The sequence below is a fragment of the Schistocerca serialis genome, chromosome 10 (genome assembly GCF_023864345.2).
Source record: "Schistocerca serialis cubense isolate TAMUIC-IGC-003099 chromosome 10, iqSchSeri2.2, whole genome shotgun sequence".
Lineage (NCBI taxonomy): Eukaryota > Metazoa > Arthropoda > Insecta > Orthoptera > Acrididae > Schistocerca > Schistocerca serialis.
In genome coordinates this window covers 166,770,203-166,788,503 of record NC_064647.1, presented here as the reverse complement: position 1 = coordinate 166,788,503, position 18,301 = coordinate 166,770,203, and the positions used below count along the sequence as shown (strand labels likewise).

Sequence of the window (18,301 nt, the reverse complement as noted above, 5' to 3'; positions counted from 1 at the left end):
AGTCAGCTCAAGATTGATAACCAATAGTAATAGATTTTAACAGCTGCTGCAGAAGATGGTCACACAAACAAACATAAAATCGTATCTGTATGAGACCAGTAAAGTCTCTGAAGTTATCATTTTATACTCTTTCTTTGTATGGTGCACAATTTAGCCTCAGGTTGTTCTTTGTAGTTTGTCTTCACTTACAGGTTTTTCTTTTTTCAGATGACGGCACCGGCAAGACATGAAAGTTTTTTCTGTGATACAACATTCATCAAACAAGAGCCAGTAAGTAATATTAATGTGAGCATTTATGTTTATTAACATTCAGGCAGTTAGTAAAAAAATAAAAGTGGCAACAGTTTCATCAATAAAGTAAAAAGAATAAGTCTCATTAAAATGGATTATTATCCAGCACAGACACATCACAGTATTACAGATATAAATTATTGATTGGCACTGTCATCAACCATCTTCAGTCTTATGTTACTCAGACTTGTTTTGGCACCTATTCGCTGTCATAAGTGAGTCACTAATTTTTTGAAAATGTGGTACAAGTGTGAGTGATTTTTCTTCATTATTATTTTAGATCCAAAAGTTACAAAATGCATATCCACCCTCATTCAGATTTGGACCCAACAAAGTGGCATGATTTACATTATATGGCTTGTCAGCATAACATGCCGTTTACCAGTTTGCTTGATTGGTGTGTTGCTTAGAGGCCGTTTTCACTCCATGTTCTAAAACTTCCTACTATCTTGTTTTGTCAGTTTGCAACAACAAACTTAATTATTATTAATTTTTTTGGTTAATCCACCAATTGATTTCCTCACTCAACAAGTTTCTTCGTAATTTCACACTCCAGAAATCTTTGAAAAATGGTAGTGTTGGAGCACTCTGTTTTTACAGTTTGATAGCATTAATGTACTAATAATCTTTTATTTGTAGTATACATCTTCTGTAGATGGGTGCACAAGTTACTTGTAGCTTGAACAAGCCAGTACGTACAGTATACAGGATGTTAAAAAAGTATTAAATAATTTCAGTTTTAGTATATTGAGTGAAACAAGAAAATGAGTCCAGGAAATGTGGGTTCAGAAAAACTTTATTACTAAGCTAATCATCTTGTGACTGCTGCATTTCCTATTTTTTCTGTGCTTGCTAAGAAAATTTGAGAGGAATTCTGCCTTATGAAAAACACGTTTGTAGCTTTGTTTCCACCCAAACGTGTTTCAGTAATTTTTGTGCTATCTTCAGTGAGTTTGTTTGTTTTCTTTCTCACATGGAGCTATTACATGTTTATGCTAGTAGCTTTAAGTCTACTATGCAGTCTACAGCTTGTCATAGTTCTTTTAAGCTATGCTGTTTTTATTTCTTTTTGTTCAAATAACAAGTTTATTTAGTTTATTTTTGTAGTTACAGAAACCAGAATTCCTCTCAAATACTTCATGAGATCAGAAAAATTGTTCTTAAGAGGGGCTCAATGTGATGGCCATTCATGACAATGCATCCCTTGCCCTTCGGAATTGGGAGTCACACTTACTTTGAAGTTGACCCTTTCATTGTACATGCTGGCATACAATGAAGACAGTATCCTGTGGTGTATGCATAATGTTGAATGGAGCAATGTAGACCAACTTCTGTAATAATCAGAAGCCTGGGGGATTGTGGTCTGGGTAATGAGGAGGGGCCTCTGTGACCATTACAGTACTCCTAAATGTGTGCCCCAGATGTTCACACACACTGATGCGAAAATGTGCTGGTGTGTCATCATGTGTAAACATTATCTGTAATAAGACACAAATTAATTATAGAGATTGGGTGGGAGTAGGCATTGATGCAAATCAGTGGGAAATGTTGAAAATTTGTGCCAGACTGGGATTGAAGCCTGGGTCTCCTGCTTACTAGGCAGTTGCTCTGACCACTAAACCATCAGGACACAGTGACCATCGCAGCTGCATGGGCTACCCTAGTGTGCCTCCTGTTGACCCAGATTCTCAGTTTGTCCATGAAGTATGAATGTAGTGCGCCTCACAGATTATCCTTATTACTCACGGCGTTACCTTATGGGAATTGGAAAAATGCTGCCAATAATGGTGGGATGATGGGCAAGGGGCACCACATTCATAGTGTGTTCTTTCTGTCATTTCTGAAAGAACAGGCACCACATATATATTATCTGTAGTCTTTGTCAAGATAGCACATACTCAAGCTTTGTAGGAGAGTATGTCACTGAGAATATAAGCCTCATTTAATCTTGGTGGTAGCATGCATGGCCCTGTTATGCCCAAGGATAATATCTGCAGTGGACATTAAAAATTTGTCCAAGTTATACCTTGGCAACTCCTGGGAGCCACACCGCATATGTCAATGACCAGTGGACTGCCAGCTGGGGTGAAATGCAGAGCAAATTGGGCCAAATGTGGAAGCTATTGTAGCACCAGGGAACAGCTGGGTGCCCCAAGTCTGAAAGTGAAGCATAATGTCATCGTGGTAGCTGAGACACCATCATATTAGGGGTAAAGCAGGAAGGCCTAGGTACTGCACAACATTACGTATCCAGGTGCCAAATCAGCAGGAAAGAACCTCTGGAAGGTGAAGTTGCAAAAGTCTGAGGCCAGTAGGAGAAATGACAATGAGGGAAAACCATGACACATGATGTCATTGCCATTCCCAACACTGCAGAGTGCATAGAAACTGCCAACCATAAATACCCCACTTATTTCAACAAATGTTTGCCTGACTGCAGATTGCTGATTTCTCAGTGCATGGTCCAAACTTATTACCTGTGCAGTAGTAGACTTCCATTGATTACACATGGCGGAAGACAGATAAGTAAAATGTATGGAACCATTTACATTTGTAGGCACAAGCAGCACAACAGCAGTGAGCACTGGAGTGAAGTAATCTGTGTAAGCAGAGAGACAATGTGATAGATTATTTACTGTACAATAATACATACTAAGACAACAGAAACCACAGTACAACTCAACATGGGCCATTCAACTGACTGCAGACTACTTAATGCTCAGAATAAGGTGTCTCTGTAGAACTATGGTAAAGAAAGGCATTTAAAAAACTCGGTTGCTGCTATGGAAGGAGGACCAAGCAATGACTGTGCTCTTTCCACAACCAACCATCTTTCAGCACTCGTATGAACATGTGTTCATATCTCAGAAAGAGTGCTTTTATCAGACCCATGTTGATAGGTATTGTTTTCCGTGTTTTGAAGAGCACTACCACTTCTCAATATACCTGACACTTTTGTAATTGCCTGTAAATATCAGTATGCAGATACCATACAATGATAACAGTGGAGTAGCAGTAATAAATTGTACAATGGTTGTTGTATTTACCATTATTTTTCATTTAGTGATGTAGATTAAAATATATATTGACACATGGGGATATTAGTGTGTATGGCAGTGTTAACTTCAAGATTACATAATGAAGCAGTTGGCAGCAATTTCAATGTAGATAGCAGGATGTAGGGAACAGTGCATAGGCAACTTGACAATCTGGCAGAGGGTATAGCAAAGTGGATACGTTATTAAGACAAATATCTCAGTTGCCATGGTGTGGTATTGGAAAATAGTCAGTATTATACGCTAATGGGAAAAAATTCCCAACACCAAGAAATAGTTAATGTAGAATAATGAGTTTAAATAGATATCGCTTGCATTTGGAAGAATTACAGCACCTGGTTCAGGAGAACCCATTCTGCATTTGCTTGCAAGAAATGCATCATAGTCACTAACACACCTGCATTACAGGGTTACCACTTATACAGAAAGTATGATGCTACTGGAGACAGGGCTAAAGGTGGAGTGGCTGTTTTCATTGATGACAGATGCCACTCCTGTCCTGTCCATCTTACCATGACCATACAAGCAATTGCAGTGAAAGTTCTCACACCCTTTACGATCTCAGTGCGTTCTTTGTACCTTCCACCTAATGATGCTTTGGATGCATCTGCTCGACCTCCAGTTCGCACACCTATGAAGGAAGAAGTGCATGAACGTAATTTGGCAAATGAGCTTTCCTTGCGCATTTATTGCACACATCTCCCTCCTCCCTCTTGTTACACTCCAGGGACACAATTTATTCCGTAATATGCCTCTAATGCACTTAGATATCCTACACACATTTAATATTTGTTTCTATCCCAGTTCTTTTTAAGATTTATATTAATTTTATACCATCAGATTAATACAGGTGACTCAGAAAGGACTTTACAACTTTGGAATCATATATAAATTCATTGAGATAACTTACAGAATCAGTAGATGTGTCATTTTGCAGCAAACTACCTCTAGTTTCACATAAGTGTGAAGTGTCATTTTGGTTTGATGTGACTGCCTCTTGTGATGCGGCAAACATCCCACCGATAATCAATTTCTTACCATGTCTGTTGTAATAAACTGGGTGTAACTTGTGCAGTGGCAGCGTAGATTCGATTTTTCAGGTTGGCTACATTGTTTGGTGGGAGAGGAACACACACATGGCCTTTAATGAAACCCCAGAGAAAGAAATCCAGTGATGTCTGGGGACCAAGGTTGCCATGCGAATGGCCCTTCACAGCCAATCCACTGAACTGGGAAGCAATTATCGAGGAAACCTCAAACTTCTGTGAGGAAATGAGGTGGTCCACCATCTTCCTGGTAATAAACCATTCAAACTCGGTCATATTCATTGATCTGAGAAATTAAAAAGTTTCCAAGTATATCCACACATACAATACCAGTAACAGTTTTCTCCGTGAGGAAGAAAGGGTCATACACTTTCAATTTACTGAGGGCACAAAACACATTTGGCGCTGTCACAAATATGTTCCAAGATTACATTTGGATTTTTGCTGCCTCCGTATTCTGCAGTTGTGGGTGTTCACCATACCACTGATATAAAATATTGACTCATCGTTGAAGATTATTGTGTTCATCTGTGTTTCATCGTCCTCTGCCGATGTAACATTTCCACACAGAATTCCCCTCGAGCAACTTTATCTGCATCGCTAATATGCTGAGCCATTGTGATTCTGTACAGTTTAAAGTGTAAACATCCATGCACTATTCCTCACCAAACAGTCTTTCATGGATGTCAGTCTTGCAAGATGCATCTCGTGTTGTTTTTTGTGGAATGTGAGCGGGGCTCTCCAATTATCAATATGCAGGCAACCTCATGATTTATCATGTCACTGTGAACAACCCATCTCAACAAAGTTCTTGTGCCAAGAGTAAATTGAAGGCCTGTTTGGAGATTATTTAGGGAATTTGGTGCAAAATTTACACTGGACAGTTGTTGCAAAGGTCTCTTTGTGAAACCAACCCGCACACACAGCAAGCACACTCTATACCAGTGAAAGTAGCAAAATTTAATTGTGAAAACTATGCTGGTGCTCCTTGTGGTGGAATGGGGTACTGATACACTATGTAAATCAAACTGGAGGTTGTTTGCTACAAAATGACACATATACTGATTCTATAAGTGATCTCAATAAATTTCTTTATAATTCCAAGGTTGTAAAGTCCATTTTCACTCGCCCTGTATTTTTTATAATACATAATTTTTCATTCCCCTGACAGCAATAACTATTAGTCCTACAGAAGAAATGAATAAATCCTTTTTGTCAGAAATTTAATGTAATTTAATTTAATTTTGTACTAGAAAACATTTTCACTAGAAGCCACAAATTTTGACTTATTTGATGAAAACATAAAAAAGTGACCTTTAAACCCACCCCTCCTCGAACACTCACACCCACCTGTCAGGGTTTTTAGTATGTTGTTGAGGATGTTCCCTCCAAGTTCTATACAAACACTTGTAACTACACGATTTTTTTCTCCTAATTAACCTTTCTGATCTTCGTGGTACAAAGGAAGCTCACAGGTCCAGTCGCAGCGTGCACAAAAAAGAGGCAGTCTGGTGATTTATCCTCACAAGCCTTTAAAAATGAACTGGAATGACAGAAGTGAAGGATAAGAATTTTCAATATCGCATGTCACATAATTGATGGATACCACAGATTTGCAATGGAACGTCATGATAACACAATCCAGACAGAAACAATTTAAAGATTTAGTTGATGATGAAAGAACCAAAAAATACAGTTATTGTCAAATGGGATTCATTGTTCTGTTCATCTAGAATTTGATGGCATGGAACACGAATTAGTCGTAGGAATAGTAACTTTTCTGAAGTTACATGCAATATTCCACTGTCAGTTGTGACTGCTTTTGATGGAATTGAACAAAGAGTGTGGAGACTTTACATATTACTGCAAAGTAAATTGATTTAGCCAAGGGGGATGCTTGGTATTTTTTTTTTTTATTATTTAAAACCCACTGTTGCTGAATTTATGAAGAAAAAACGAGAGTAGAAATGAAAATTAGAACGTCCTGAATGGATTGTAGAGCTTGCATTTTAAGTGCACTTTACTGCACACAGCGTGCAGTAAGGCATTGTAATGTGTGAAACAATAAATTTCTGATTTGATGCTGATGCATTTGGAAAAAGATCACGTTGTGGATTGGACAAATTCCGAGAAATACAGTGTACATTTTCCTAGGATATTGCATTAAACAAAATGGAAGGTTTGAAAAATTACTTGCAGCCTTGAAAGAAGTACAATAATTTTCTAAACTTTTTGAGGACACTGCTAATCTTATTCTGTTTTGGGAACATTTGCCATTTCAATTGAAAGCTCCCCTGTGCATGTACAGATGGAACTCATTGGTCTCCAGTCTAATTCCCATTTACAAAACATTCCTTTACATTAAAACTGTCCAGGTCTATGTTTTCCTTGCTGCTTGTGCGGGTCCGTGGGTTAGAATAGGCCTGAGGTATTCCTGCCTGTCATAAGAGGCAATTAAAAGGAGTCTCACATGTTTTGGCCTTTATCTGAGGGTCCCCTGTAGGGTTTGACCTCCATTTTTCAAAATTTTCCCAAAGAGTGAGCTAATTGGGGTAGGGGCCTTACATGATGCATAACGTCCATGATGAGCTGAGACCTTTCACATTCTTTGTCAACATGGATCTGCACTTCTGCTCATTCTCCAGCTCTTGAGTGAAGTCACTCTCCTGGATGCATTTTCCTCCATCCTCTGTGCAGCATCGCTTTCTGTGCTGTTGACAATAATCGACTTATTAGCTTGTTAGCACCTGATATCCATCACAGTAACCAGTCTGTTGTGGTGGGGCCGCCATGTACCCTGTTGGTTGTAACCCCCTGACCACACAGGGATTCGTCTGCTGATGCCTGCCCAGTTAACTCCCCATGTGTGCCAAGGAGTAGATGCCAGTCACCCTGGGGCATTGGGACTCCTGGCAATGGCCATCCTGCCAGGTGGCCTTTGCTGCAGCTGGGTGGTACCCATGGGAAGGGCACCTAGTCAGAGTTGGTGGCATCAGAGCAGATGACACGCCATGAAGCATAGTATGTCATCTCTTGCTGGTGGTCAAACACCAGCACTCTCTAAGCAATCAAGGTCTAACTTCAATGCTAAGAAATACAACCCCAAATCATTCCCTCCCCTGGCCACACCATGGTAGGAATGCCTGGTTAAGGATGGCAGCGAAGCTTATTCACCCAGGTACCTCAAATTTATGAGAGTTGATGGGGAATCTTTCTTGTCAGTGAAACCTCAGTTTTTTGTGGACCATTTAGAGGACAAGTTTGGGGAGGTGGCGGGTGTGTTCAAAATGCGGTCAATGTTGGTCTTGATCAAAACAGTGTCCTCTGCCCAGTCACAGGCACTACTCGCCTGTGACAAGCTGGGGAATGTTTCTGTTCCATCATGCCCCATAAGAGCTTAAATATGGTCCAGGGTATCATATTTCACAGGGACCTACTTTTGCAGTCTGACAATGAGCTGCGCACCAGTTTAGAGTGGCAGGGTGTCCATTTCATCCGGCGCATCCACCGGGGTCCGAGGGATGATCAGGTTGTCACCGGTGCCTTCATCTTGGCCTTCCAGGGTGACACATTACCTGAGAAGGTCAAGGTAATGGTCTACCGTACTGATGTAAAGCCATATATCCCTCCCCCGATGTGGTGCTTTAAGTGCAGGAAGTTCAGCCATATCTCTTCCCACTGTACTTACAACATCCCCTTTTGGAATTGTGGACGTTCTTCGCATCCCAATACTCCCTGTGCCCCACCTCCTGTCTGTGTCAACTGCAGAGAGCCTTGCTCGCCAGACTGCAGGATTCTCCAGAAAGAAGGAAAAATAATGGAATACAAGACTGTGGACTGACTGACCTACACTTGGACCAAGAGAAAATATGAGAGGCTTCATCCAGTGCATATGACGTCAACCTATGCCACCGCTATGACAACGGTTCTACCATCTCCCGTTCCACCGCGTACAGTTGTCTCTCAGAGCTGTCAGACTCCACCTGTCCCCTTGGTGGCGGCGGCGGCGGCGGTGGCGGCGGCGGCGGCGGCGGCGGTGGCGGCACTTCCCTTCCTGTTGCTCCTGTGCAACCTACTTCAGGAGAAACACCCCTCCCCTCCCCTCTCAAACCATTGGTGATGTCAGTTCCCACTTCTCAGCCAGAGAAGTGTAAGTCTTCTTTGGCTCCTCTCACCAGGAAGGGATCTCTTGGGTCCCTCCCTTCCCAGGTTCCTACCCGTGGTAAAGCTGACACCTGCCAGAGGCTGAAGCATCCACAGGTAGCTGGTTGTAGGGCTTCACGGTCCTCCTCAGTCTCTGAGACTGGCTCAGTGCAGCCCTTCCAGCCGGACAAACCTAAGGAGCAGCGAGAGAAACCTAAAAAGGAAAAGACCCGCAAGAACCAAGGCACTGCTGTGGCACCCACACCACCACTACCTACAATCTCTGTCTGAGGACCTAGGTCTCGCTGGGCCCTCAGACACAATGGATGTCAATCGCACAAGTGCCGGCCGTGGTGGTCCCGTGGTTAAGGCGCTCAGTCCGGAACCGCACGACTGCTACGGTCGCAGGTTCGAATCCTGCCTCGGGCATGGATGTGTGTGATGTCCTTAGGTTAGTTCGGTCTAAGTAGTTCTAAGTTCTAGGGGACTGATGACCACAGAAGTTAAGTCCCATAATGCTCAGAGCCATTTTTTTTTATCGCACAAGTACTCATCTGGTGACAGCAGGTGACCCTGAAGCGTAGACTGCCTCATTGAGTGTTTCATGCGTTCACATGATCACGTAATCCTCCAGTGGAATTGCAGCAGGTTTTTTCCACCACCTGACTGAGCTATGGCAACTGTTAAGCTTTACAAGACCTGGTTTCCGGCAATGTGGACCCCTGCCCTCCGCGGCTATGAGATACTACAGGAACTGTAGCAACTGTAATAGTGTCAGGAGTAGTTTGCGTCTATGCCCTGAACTCAGTATGTAGTGAACCTATGCCCCTTCAAACCCCTCTTGAAGCTGTGGCTGTTAGGATAAGGACAACACAGGAAATAACTGTCTGCAATGTAGATCTTCCTCCAGATGGTGCTGTACCCCTAAACCTTTCCTACTTCTGGGAGATTTTAATGTGCGTAATCCCTTGTGGGGTGGTGCCATGCTTACTGGCCAAGGTAGAAAGATCGAAAATTTACTGCCACAACCTGACCTCTGCCTCTTAAAAACAGGTGTCCCCACACATTTCAGTATGGCACATGGCATATATTCAGCCATTGATCTCTCAGTTTGCAGCCCTGGCCTTCTCCCATCAGTCCACTGGAGAGCACAGGATGACCTGTGTGGTAGTGACCACTTCCCCATCTTCCTGTCACTCCCTGGCATTGTGCCCATGGACACCTACCCAGATCGGCTTTAAACAAGGCAGACTGGGAAGCCATCACCTCTGCTGTCACCACTGAATCTCCCCCACATGGTGCAGTCGATGTTGTCATTCAGCAGGTCAGCGACATAAGTGACACCCTTCGCTAGAGCACCTAATAGCCTAAGATCAGCTCCATGCCCACATTTGCCAGCTTATAAAATGATGGAAACAGGAGTGTTGGGAGAGGTACGTGTCGACCACTGGGTGCCGTACGTCACCTTCCCAAGTCTGGATGAAGATCAGACGTCTTTTTGGGTACCAGAACCCAACAGGTATCCCTGGCATTAACATTAATAGCATGTTATCTACTGATGCAAACACGATTGCTGAGCACTTTGCTGAGCACTTTGCTCGAGCCTCTGCGTCAGAGGACTACCACCCAGCCTTTTGCACCCTCAAACAGTGGATGCAAAGGAAAGTCCTCTCGTTCACTATATGCCGTAGTGAACCCTATAATGCCCCGTTTACAGAGAGGGGGCTCCTCAATGCCCTTGCACATTGCCCTGACACAGCTCCTGGGCCAGATCAGATCCACAGTCAGATGACTAAACATCTGTCATCTGACTACAAGCAACATCTCATCATCATCTTCACCTGGATCTGGTGTGATGTCGTCTTTCCATCGCAATGGCTGGAGAGCACCATCATTCTGGTGTTCAAACCCAGTCAAAAACTGCTTGATGTGGATAGTATCAGCCCATCAGCCTCGCCAACATTCTTTGTAAACTGCTGGTATGGTGTATTGGCAGTTGGGTTGGGTCCTGGAGTCACGTGGCTCATTGGCTCCATGTCAGGGCAGCTTCCACCAGGGTTGCTCTACCACTGCTAATCTCATGTCCCTAGAGTCTGCCATCCGAACAGCCTTTTCCAGATGCCAACATCTCGTTGCTGTCGTTTTTGACTTATGTAAAGCATATGGCATGACCTGGTGACATTATATCATTGCCACATTGTAAGAGTAAGGTTTCCGGGGCCTGCTCCCGATTTTTATCCAAAACTTCCTGTTGCTTCATACTTCCTGTGTCCAAGTCAGTGCCTCCCATAAGTACCCCCTCCCCCCATATTCAGGAGAATGGCGTTCTGCAGGGCTCCATATTGAGTGTCTCTATTTTTTGTTGCTGTTAATGGTCTAGCAGCAGCTGTAGGCCCGTCTCTCTCACCTTCTCTGTATGCAGATGACTTCTGCATTTCATACTGCTCCTCCAGTACTGGTGTCACTGAGCAGTGCCTACAGGGAGCCATTGACAAGGTGCAGTCATGGGCTCTAGCCCATGGCTTCCAGTTTTCAGCCTCAAAGTTGTGTGTCATGCATTTCTGTCGGTGTCGCACCATTCGTACTGAACCAGAACTTTACCCGAATGATGATCCACTCACTGAGGTGTAGACATATTGATTCTTAGGAATGATTTTTGACACCTGATTGACTTGGCTACCACACTTTCATAAGCTTAAGCAGAACTGCTGGCAGCACCTCAATGTCCTCCGCCGTCTGAGCAACACCAACTGGGGTGCAGATTGCTCTATGTTGCTGCAGCTCTACAGAGCCCTTGTTCAATCCCGCCTTGACTATGGGAGTCTGGTTTATGGTTTGGCAGTGCCCTCAACATTGCATTTACTTGACCCAGTGCACCACTGTGGCGTTCGCCCAGTGACAGGAGCTTTTAGAACGAGTCTGGTGACCAGTGTCCTGGAGGATCCTTGAGTCCCTCCATTGAAGGTTAGGCATGCCCAGCTACTTGCCACTTATGTTGCACACATTCATAGTTCTTCTGTGCATCCGAATTACTGTCTCCTTTTCCCAACCGCAGCAGTTCATCTCCCGCATTGGCGGCCCAGGTCAGGGCTTATGATTGCAGTTCACGTTTGGTCCCTTCTGTCTGAAGTGGAATCCTTCCTGATACCACCTCTCATCGAGGTCCATTCATGTACACCTCCATGGTGTACACCTAGGCCACAGATTGCTCTAGACCTTTCACATGGTCCTAAGGACTCTGTTAACCCCGAGGCTCTCCACTATCACTTCCTCTAGATTCTCGACATGTACCATGGCCGTGAAGTCGTTTACACAGACGGCTCGATGGCTTATGGTCACCTAGGCTTTGCATATGTTCATGTAGGCCATATTGAATAGCACTCCTTGCCAGATGGCTTCAGTGTTTTCACTGCAGAGCTGGTGGCCATATCTTGTGCTCTTGGGCACGTCCGCTCATGCCCTGGTGAATCATTTCTCTTGTGTACTGACTCCTTGAGCTGCCTACAAGCTATTGACCAATGCTATCCTCACCATCTAGTCAGGAGTCCATCTATGCCATTGTACACCCCATCATTCAGTGGTGTTTGTGTGGACCCCAGGACATCTCTGAATCCCAGGCAACAAACTTGCCGACAGGCTACACGGAACCGCTTCTGGAGATGGGCATCTCTGAAACTGACCTACATTCTGTCTTATGCACCATGGTTTTTCAGCTTTGGGAGATGGGATGGCATAACAGTATGCACAACAAACTGTGTGTCATTAAGGGGACTACAAATGTGTGGAAGTCTTCCATGTGGTCCTCTCGCAGGGAATCAGTTGTCCTCTGCTGGCTCCGCATTGGCCATACACAGCTGACACATGGTTACCTCCTCTGTCATGAGGACTCAACTCATTGTCACTGTGGCTCACAAATGACAGTTGACCACCTCTTGCTGGAGTGCCCACTTTTAGCCACTCTGCGGCTGACTTTTAACTTTCCCAGCAACCTACCTTCGATGTTGGGCGACAATGCCTCAACAGCAGCTTTAGTTTTACATTTTATTTGTGAGGTTGGGTTTTATCATTTGATCTCAGTTTTAGCGCATGTCCTTTGTCTGTCTGTGTCCTTTGCCCTAGTGCTTTTATGGTGGAGGTTTTAATTTGTTCCAGAGAGGCTGGCTTCTCCTTTTTATTCTCATGGTCAGACAGCCATGGTAATCTGCTCTCTTGTTTTGATCTCTTTTACATGTTTCTTGCATCTCTCTCTGGTTTACTTGTCTGATTTTATCCATTTTACTGTTTGTTGGCTTTCTGTCATTCTTGTGGTTTTCTCCTTTCTTCCAGCTGTGTTTTGTATGTCTCGATTATTTTACCTCCACTCTTGCGGAATTATATTGATCAGAAGGAGGGACTGATGACCTAGCAGTTTGGTCATCTCTCCTTCTTTTAAACAAACCAACCAACCATATTTTCCTTGTAAATAGTTTCCACAGCTCCATAGTGAAATAGCAAATGTTATAAAATATTTCAGTCTACATATCTACATCTATACTCTGTAAATCACCATGAGGTTCTTGGCAGAGGGTACGTCCCATTGTACCAGTTATTAGGGTCCTTTTTTTCACATTCCATTTATGTATGAAGTGCAGAAGAATGATTGTTTGAATGCCTCTGTGGGAGCTGCAATTATTCTAATCTTATCCCCATGATCCCTATGTGAGCAATACATGGGCAGTTGAAATATATACCTAGTTTCATCATTTAAATCTGGTTCTTGAAACTTTGTTAATAGATCTTCTTGGGATAGTTTACATTTATCTTAGAGTCTTCCAGTTCAGTTCCTTCAGTATCTCTGTGACACACTCCTGCAGATCAAACAAACCTATGACAATTCATACTGCTCATTTCTTTATACATTCAATATCTCATGTTAGTACTATTTGGTATGGGTCCCAAACTCTTGTGCAGTATTCTAGAACCAGTTGTATGAGTGATTTGTAAGCAATCTTCTTTGTAGACAGATTGCATTTCCCCAGTATTCTACCAATAAACCTGCTTTACCCACAACTGAGCCTATGTGATAATTCCATTTCATATTCCTACAAAGTGTTAAGGTACTTGTATGAGTTGGCTGATCCCAGTAGTGATTCATTGATATTATAGTCATTAGATACTATGTTTTCTTTTTCTGTTTCTGTGTACAATTTTACATTTCTGAACATTTAAAGCTGTCTTTGCTCCACTTTGAAATCCTATCAAGATCTGACTGGATTTTTATTTATCTTCTTTCAGATATTTCTCCATCATAGATAACTCCATGATCTGAAAAAAGCCTGAGCTTACCATTAATATTGTCTGCAAGGTTACTGATGTACAACATGTACAGCAGGGGTCCCAAAATTATTTCTACATCTGGTGATGACTCTCCATCCAAGATAACATGCTGTGTCCTTCCTTCCAAAAAGTCGTCAGTCCAGTCACAAACTTCTGTTGATACCTCATGTAACATACTTTTGACAAGAAGCACAGGTGCGGTACTGACTAAAATGTTTTTTGGAAATATGGGATCTACCTGCCTGTCGTGATCCAAAGCATCCAGTACATCATATCAGAAAAGTCAGAGTTGGGTTTCATACAGTTGGTGTTTTCAGAATCCGAGCTTACTGTGACTGAGGAGTTCATTGTGTTCAAGGTACCTCATTCTGATTTAGTCGACACTTCTGAGAAAGACAGGCCGTGGTGCATACATCATGAAGGTCGGCCTGTACTCGCTTGCTCAACTCGGCAGACAAACTACACTTCTACACCTGTTAACTCATAACAAGGTGTGTATGTACAAACAATAATTGCATCTTCCACTGGGATTCATGGTTATGGAGTCTTATTGTTATCAGTCCTACACTGATCGGAAGTCCATAGACCTACTTATAATTTCTTTTGGCTGTACCAGTGTACAATAAAATTAACATCTTGCCAAAATGATTATCAGCTGCATACGGCCTACTTCTTGTATGAAATGAGGACTGTCAAGTAGAAGAGACTAAATTCTATAAACAAGCTGTTATATCATTTACATCAAGTACTGTTTCTTGTGCTATTGCTAATCAGTAAAACTTCATAATAGCAGATTCCAGTATAAAATGCAATTCTCATTAGTACATGGAGTCTTACTGTCCAGTTGCGAGTTAACAGGTTCAGGAATGCATTTTGTCTGCTGAGCTGAGCGAGTGAGTTCAGGCCCACTTTCATGACGTATGCACCATGGCCTGTCTTTCTCATGGGCATCAGTTTTAGCTCAGAATATGTTGCAAGATTTGACAACAAGTCAATGCCAGGGATACTGGATGGCAGTTTTATGCACCACTTCTACTACCTTCTTCTACATGGGTGTGACCTGTGCTTTCCAAAGAACTGAGAATGATTTTGTTTTTCAAGGGATCTAAGATAGAAGAGGAGCTAACACAGCTGCAAATTCTGTATGGAATCTGACAGGGATTTCATCGGGACCTGGAGCTTTGTTCAATTTTAATGATTTCAGCTATTTATCAACACCACTTACGCTTATACTGATTTTGCTCATCTTTTCAGTGGGATGAGGTTTAATTTGGCAGTTCTCCTGATGTTTCCTTCATAAAGGAACATTTGAAAGTTGAGTTAAACATTTCAGCTTTTGCTTTGCTACCCTCGATTTCAGTTCCCGTCTCATTCACTAGGTCTGTACACTAACTCTGGAGCCACTAACATCCTTTATTAATGACCAGAATTTCTTTGGGTTTTTGAAGGATCATTAGACAATATTCTGCTACAGTAGTCTTTGAAGGCGCCACACATTAATCTCTTGACAACTAAACACATTTCATTCATTGTCTCTCTATCTATAGCCCTCTGTTTTACACCTATTATGCAGTAATCTCTGTTTCTTTAGAAGTTTCTTTACAGTGGCTGTATACCACAGAGGGTCCCTCTGGTAATTTCCTGCATCTGTCTCTATGGCAAAAGTTTTTACCAGATAAAAATTATATCAAGTCTTCAGCATGCCAAAAATAACTAAGCACTACGGAAAATTAGTTTTGCTTGTGATCTGTGTTATTGAGAAATAAGAAATCAAATCATATTTAGTGCAACTACATTGACATCGAATTGCTGCACTTTCACAGTTTTTCCTTTTTTCTCCTCCTCATGCTCAGACGGCACGGCATGGCAGTGGGGAAGTGTGCAGCCAAGTGAGAGAACTATAGTAGGCAAGCAAGAGCACTGCCTGTGTGCCAATTTCTTGGCTATTCTTGATATATTGAATATCATCTACATATAAATAACAAATTTTTGGAGTACTTTTGTCTTATTTAATCACCATAATTATCATCATCATCATTGTCAGTTTCCTTCCAAGTATTAAGCTTCTTGATCTGTTACAGCCTCATTGAGAAGTTCTGACATATTTTATATGATCAGCCTAATGATCTTACATTTCTGGGATGGTAGTGTAGCATGAATTTTGTAATTCACTTTGAGATTTTTCCTTGTAGGTGTTTCCGCCAGTTGTTTTGGTAGTTCTGAATATAATGTGTCATGGGTTCCATTTTAAGTTCCTTCACTACATCTTCGTTGCTTTTGTTATCCCATTTGGTGCAACTGGCTGTTTGTCTCAGTAATTTAATTTCACACACTGTCAGCCTTTTCACATCTTTTCTTTTACTGTCCAGGCTTCACTGCCATAGCATAGCAAAGGTCTTGCTAAGGTCTTATAAAGTTGGATTCTGGTGTGCTTCTGGACATTTTCCATAAGAGGCCATAGATTTTTCCCCAGTGTCAGTGTCCCATGCTGTATTATTCAGATACAATATGAAAATTGTTTAAGAACACTGCAGATCATCTTCTTCAGGTGCTACAAGAGCCAAATCATCTGCAAAAAGTAAAACATCTAGCTTTGCATTCCTGTTTATTTGAATGAATTCATGTGGAATTTGTCTGCTCTCTTGGTCAGTAGTAAAAGGCTGCATCCCTGTTGTAGTCCCACAAGTATTCTGCCCTACTCTGATAAAGAACTTGTTGGGGAATACGATAACCTGCTAGAATATGTAATAATTTGTTTGTGTTATTTTATCAAAAGCTTTTTTAAAGTTGACAAAGATAATGTGTGTTTCTAGAATTCTCCATTTTTTTGTATTAGCAAATTCAGTGAAAAATAGCCATTGCAGCATGATCTTCCTTTTTAAAAGCCATTTTGTTTTTCACTCACGATGTATTCATAATCTGTGCAAAATTTATTTTGGACCACAGCTCTTGGTCCAGTAGTAGGAGTTACTGCCTCTAGATCATGGGGTCCTGGAATCAATTTCTGGCTGGGTCAGAGATTTTATCTGCTCAAGGATGGGGTAGCATGTTTTCCTCATCATTTCATTATCATCAGTGCACATATCACCAAAGTGGCATCAAATAAAAACACCACAATAGGGACCCGAACAACTCCAGATGGAGTCTCCCAGCCAATAATGCCATATGATCATTTAATTTCATTTTGGTGATGATCGCAAAAATTTTGTATGCCAATTTCAACAAGCTTATTCCTTAGTAGTTATCACAGTTCTTTAGGTCTCCTTTTTTGAAGACAGAAATGAGAACTGATATAGTCTAGCTCACACGTATATCGTCTCCTCACCCGGTCATACTTAAGTAGTTTAGGAATCTGTCTGTAAATGACTTTCTTGCGTAATTAAACAGCTCTACATTGAGTGATTCTTCTCTTAGGACTTTATAACTGTTTATTTTGTTTAATATATCTTTAGTTTCGTACTTTGAGGTGGTTTCTTGTGAACACTTCCCTGAAAGATGGGTTGTAAGAAGCTCTGACGTTTGATACCATAGATTTTGAAAGTGCTGCATCATTATTAAAACTATAATAAAATTACCTGCACACACAACTGGTCGTTTGTAGATGATGAGGATGCAGAAAATTTCACATTTTTAATGATTATGAGAAAACTCCCAAATTTAATGCCGTTGAATTCAGAACCCTCAAGAGTTGTGTTCGCTGTGGGGAGGATTAGTGGACTTTTCTGAGAGCCTTCTGTAACAGATACCCCACAAGGGGCTTTCATCTGGCAGAGGCCCAGATGGTCTACAAAAGCAGTCTTAAAGTGTAGCAATTCATGTGCTCCTCTCTTATACTGTGTGTGAGACAGTCTGAATTTAACTGCTGCTCCTGAATAAGAAAGCTAATCTTAATGAACCCAAATAGAAATGTGATATGGAGTTACTTCTGTGAGCATGAATACCAGAAAATATATAATTTGTGAGAGAAGCTATTAGAAGCAGATGGTATGACTACATCTTCAAATGGACATTTTAAATCTTTACATATTACTGAATGTGAAGAATGCAGAAATTCAAACATGCAAGAACTATTACCTCACTATCCTCAGGTGTTACTAAGAATAAGATACCTTTGAGAAAAATCTTTGATGAGAATTGAGGACTCTGACACATTGAACCCTAAACCATAGAAAATTCACAAGTTGATTTGAAAGTGATTCCCCTTCAAGACAATGGGTTTAATTTCAGGTTTCAATGCTTAATACAATTTGTTATAGAAACAATTTACACTTACAGTCTCAGAAGCATAACATAAATGAATGGTGGCTACTTTTGATCATTTATAATGATATCAATGTTCATAACTGGCAAGTGATCAAAAGCTTTTACGCAAACGTGATCAGCCAGGAGTGAATGGAAGAAATTCTAACATACCAACATAAAAACTTTGATAATCATTTTTATTCATAC

General features: G+C 41.7%; 1 protein-coding gene across 7 annotated transcripts in view; it reads left to right on the top strand.

Moving 5' to 3' along the window:
- Window positions 1-18,301, top strand: part of LOC126424864 (zinc finger protein 239-like) — a 262,872-nt gene that overhangs the window by 33,665 nt on the left and 210,906 nt on the right. For all 7 annotated transcript variants that reach the window (XM_050087680.1, XM_050087679.1, XM_050087686.1 and 4 more), the window contains exon 2: window positions 208-270. In XM_050087680.1, the coding sequence (XP_049943637.1) occupies window positions 208-270 (63 nt within the window). The remainder of the gene's footprint in view (window positions 1-207; window positions 271-18,301) is intronic.